Source organism: Dermacentor variabilis, chromosome 2 (genome assembly GCF_050947875.1).
Source record: "Dermacentor variabilis isolate Ectoservices chromosome 2, ASM5094787v1, whole genome shotgun sequence".
NCBI classification, from domain to species: Eukaryota; Metazoa; Arthropoda; class Arachnida; order Ixodida; family Ixodidae; genus Dermacentor; species Dermacentor variabilis.
Window position 1 is genome coordinate 125,513,506 of NC_134569.1, and position 3,507 is coordinate 125,517,012.

Consider the following 3,507-nt stretch of genomic DNA (forward strand, 5'->3'; position numbering starts at 1 on the left):
CACTTTTCACTCCGTCTGCTGCCTTCGTTCGTGGCAAATGTTCTCCACTGCCTTTCGCTCGTTTAGAAAGACGTTGCCGACGGCGTCAGCGGACACCTCGTATACAGCCAATTAATTGTCACGTCCCGCCTCACTTTGCTTTGTGCGGAATGCAGTGGCCCCGTTCAATGTGTCGTGTAGTATATATATCTAAATATATATCGTAATAGGTGCCCTAACCATCGTGCCTCATTTTATATATATATTCAATAAAGCTTTTACTCACTCACTCACTCACTCACTCGCTCGCTCACTCACTTATTCCTCTCTTTCTGAGCAGTAGATTAAGTTTTTGGTTGGGACGTTTGCTATAACACAGAGAGTCCGTTAGAAAGCTGGGGCAATTTTCGCATGACTGCGGCAGCGTATCGCGTTAGCCGTCGTGAGCCTCGCTTTAATACATTTGCAGACGATGACGTAGGAAGGCGCGCTACATTAATACTTTAGAGGGTTGGCATAGACGCCTCCCTCTGCCGGAAGGATCTGTGCGGAAATGAAACGTTCAGAAAAAATATACATAAGCAACATTCACTTATAAGCATACGGGGCAGGTTGTTAAGGTTTTCAAATAGAAAATATTGCGTCTTTTTCCCGCGTCATTCTTGTTGTTGTTCTTTAGTGCGACGCTTACTTTGCCGCTTTCCCAGGGTTTGGCAGCCCATATATATATATATATATATATATATATATATATATATATATATATATATATATATATATATATATATATATATATATATATATATATATATATATATATAATGTATGTTTGGTATCGACAAACTGGGTCACTTAGTATCGGCTGGAATAGAAAATACGCTGATAACTGGTGCACTGGCATGGCAGCACCTTCTGCAATGCAGATACATACAATTGGGTATGCGCCATTGTGGCACCAGGGGTATGAAGCCTTAACTGCATTTAGATGTGTGTCGCACTTTTCTCTGCAGGCGCCTCCAATCGGCATTACTCACTCGGAAAACATACATCGCCTTCGTCGTTGTGACGCAGACAGCTAACAGCTGCGGCCGACAAAGCGATGTCCCAGTCCTCCTCTACTACTGCTATGCCTAGCTAATTCAAACAGGCTTCGCTTCCTTGATATTGTGGTGTGCTCGGTGGCTCCTTTTTACACATATTTTTTGTACTCTCACATATGAAGGCGGATCGCTGTATCACAGCAACTAAGAGCGCCGCGGCCGTATTTCTCTGCAGACTGGCCGCAGCACCCTCTGTGGCACGCGACGCATCGTGAAAGAAGAAGCACCTCGAGGAGTAAGAAGCACCGGCCACTATGCATGAAAGAACTACGTGGATACCGTCGTCCAAACGTATTTCGAATCATCTCAGCACCGCAAGCGGTCCCGAAGCGCACACGAAGGAGAAGTGCCCGGGAGCAAAGAAGTCTGAGCTGCGGGCGAAAGAGACAGAGTTGCACCGTCGACAAAGTTCCCACGGCGCTCGAGTGTGCGTTCCGTTCGGCGACGGCGTGTTCCAATTGAGGCTGCTCATCGTCACAGCGGTCGCAGGCACCATCGCGCTCACCCAGGCGAGACTCTTCAGAAGTTCGATGCGCGAATTAGACCACTGGTGCGCGCGGCCGCCCGGCTTCTCCAACACGAGTGTGGACGCGTGGAAAGCGCTGGCTATTCCGCGGGACGCCGACGGGAACTACAGCCGCTGCACGGTGCGCGAGCCTCCCGACGCGGGCAACTCGGCTCGGGTCGTGCCCTGCGCCGCCTGGGAGTTCAACCTGAGTCACCATGGCAACAACGTCGTCAGCGAGTGGAACCTCGTGTGCCAGCGGAGCTGGCTGAGCAACGTCGCCCACGTGGTCGTAGTCTGCGCGAACGTCCTTTCGCTGCCACTGGTGGGCATGGCGGCGGACCGGGCGGGGCGTAAGACGGTCACCTTCGTCGGCACCACGGGGCTCCTCCTGACGCTTGGGGTGAGCAGCATGGCGAGCGACTTTAAGACGTTCGTCGTGACGCAGGCTGCGGTCTCGGTGTTGTCCAAGTGCATGGTGGTGCAGTACGCTCTCCTGTACGAAGTGACCACGGCGTCCCGCCGGCTGCTCTACTGCTTCGTCGCACCGGCGCTCTCGAGCGTCTTCGCGCCGGTACTCCTGTACTTCGTGCGCTCGTACCAGCTCGACTGGGCCTTGTCGCAGGTTGTTGTCGCCACGCTCGCCTTGGTGCTCCTTGCCAGCTTCTACGTGGTTGAGGAGTCGCCCACCTGGCTCCTGGCTACGCACAATATCGAAGAAGCCGAGAGAGTAGTCCGCAGGGCGTGCAGTGTCAACAAGGTGCCGCAGAGTGACGCTCTCAGACAGTTACGCGGTGAGATGGAGAGCTACAAGCGAGAGCAGGACGACCTGCTGTCCACAGAGAACGTGGGTCTCTTCCGTTCGGTGTGGCTCAAAGAACGAACATGCATACTCGTCTTCCTCTGGCTTGTCATGAGCTGGGCCTACAGCCACCACGTGGAAGAACGGGGCTTGACCAGCAACATCTACGTGCGTAGCGCCACGCTCATCGGCTTGGGTCCCATGTTCGTCTTCGTCTGGCCGGTCCTGGACTACTACGGGGGAGTTAGGCGAGCCGTAGCGATCTCCGCCTTGGTCTTCGCCGCTTCGTCGGCCATCGCCTTCGCCGCGCACACAGACGAAGCTTCGCCATGGCAGGACATCCTGTATATTCTTATGCGTGTCTCCCTGACCCTTCCGGTTGCGTTCTTGTTTTTTCTCACCATCAGCTTGTACCCGGCGATCTTGCGATGCGAGGCAGGCCTCCTTGGTTACGCCTGCGCCATCGTCGGCGACAACGCGGGCTACATAGCGTTCACGCGTCTGTTAGGACGGCGACAGGACGCGGCCCTCGCAATACAGTCCTTGCTGACGGCGCTCGTCGCTGTGGCCGTCGCATATCTGCCACCGGATGACCGACACGATGCCTCATGGAGACGCTCCCTCACAGCGCAGAAAAAACATTCAAGCGTAACTAACATCAGACAAACCAACGCAGTTGCTGTATGTGAACGGCCAACGCTGCTGGGTCCAATGCCTGAACAGTTTTCTATTCGTGCCGGCATGCTGAATAGCGGCCGATAGCAAGTTCGAGGAAGACGGCGAATACATGCTCCGAACGGGTATTTGCACATGTACAGACAGAGGTGTCTTTCAATAACAAGTGTACATAGCTGCAGTTGTACTGTGTACTGGTGTGATACGTTACCACACCGCCACTGAGTGCCTTATGGCCTCCCATTCCGTAAAGTAAACGACCTCCTCAGTAAATGCAAAAACGCGCCATTTTCACCGCTTTGTGCATGAATTATTCGCCAGTGACACAACGCTTCCGCTTAAAATCAGAAAGTCAGTGGTGACGATCATTTACGCGGGGTCTTATTTTAACCTTATGGAGGCGCCTAGATAATTCAAGTCGGCGTATGCGCCCACTCGGATGAAGC

At 53.2% G+C, this 3,507-nt stretch overlaps 1 protein-coding gene across 1 annotated transcript; it reads left to right on the forward strand.

Moving 5' to 3' along the window:
- Positions 1-1,320: 1,320 nt before the first annotated feature.
- On the forward strand, positions 1,321-3,285 carry LOC142570970 (solute carrier family 22 member 7-like). Its single transcript, XM_075679267.1, has one exon. It carries the CDS (start codon positions 1,334-1,336, stop codon positions 3,146-3,148), a length of 1,815 nt encoding a protein of 604 aa, XP_075535382.1. The 5' UTR covers positions 1,321-1,333; the 3' UTR covers positions 3,149-3,285.
- Positions 3,286-3,507: the final 222 nt, after the last annotated feature.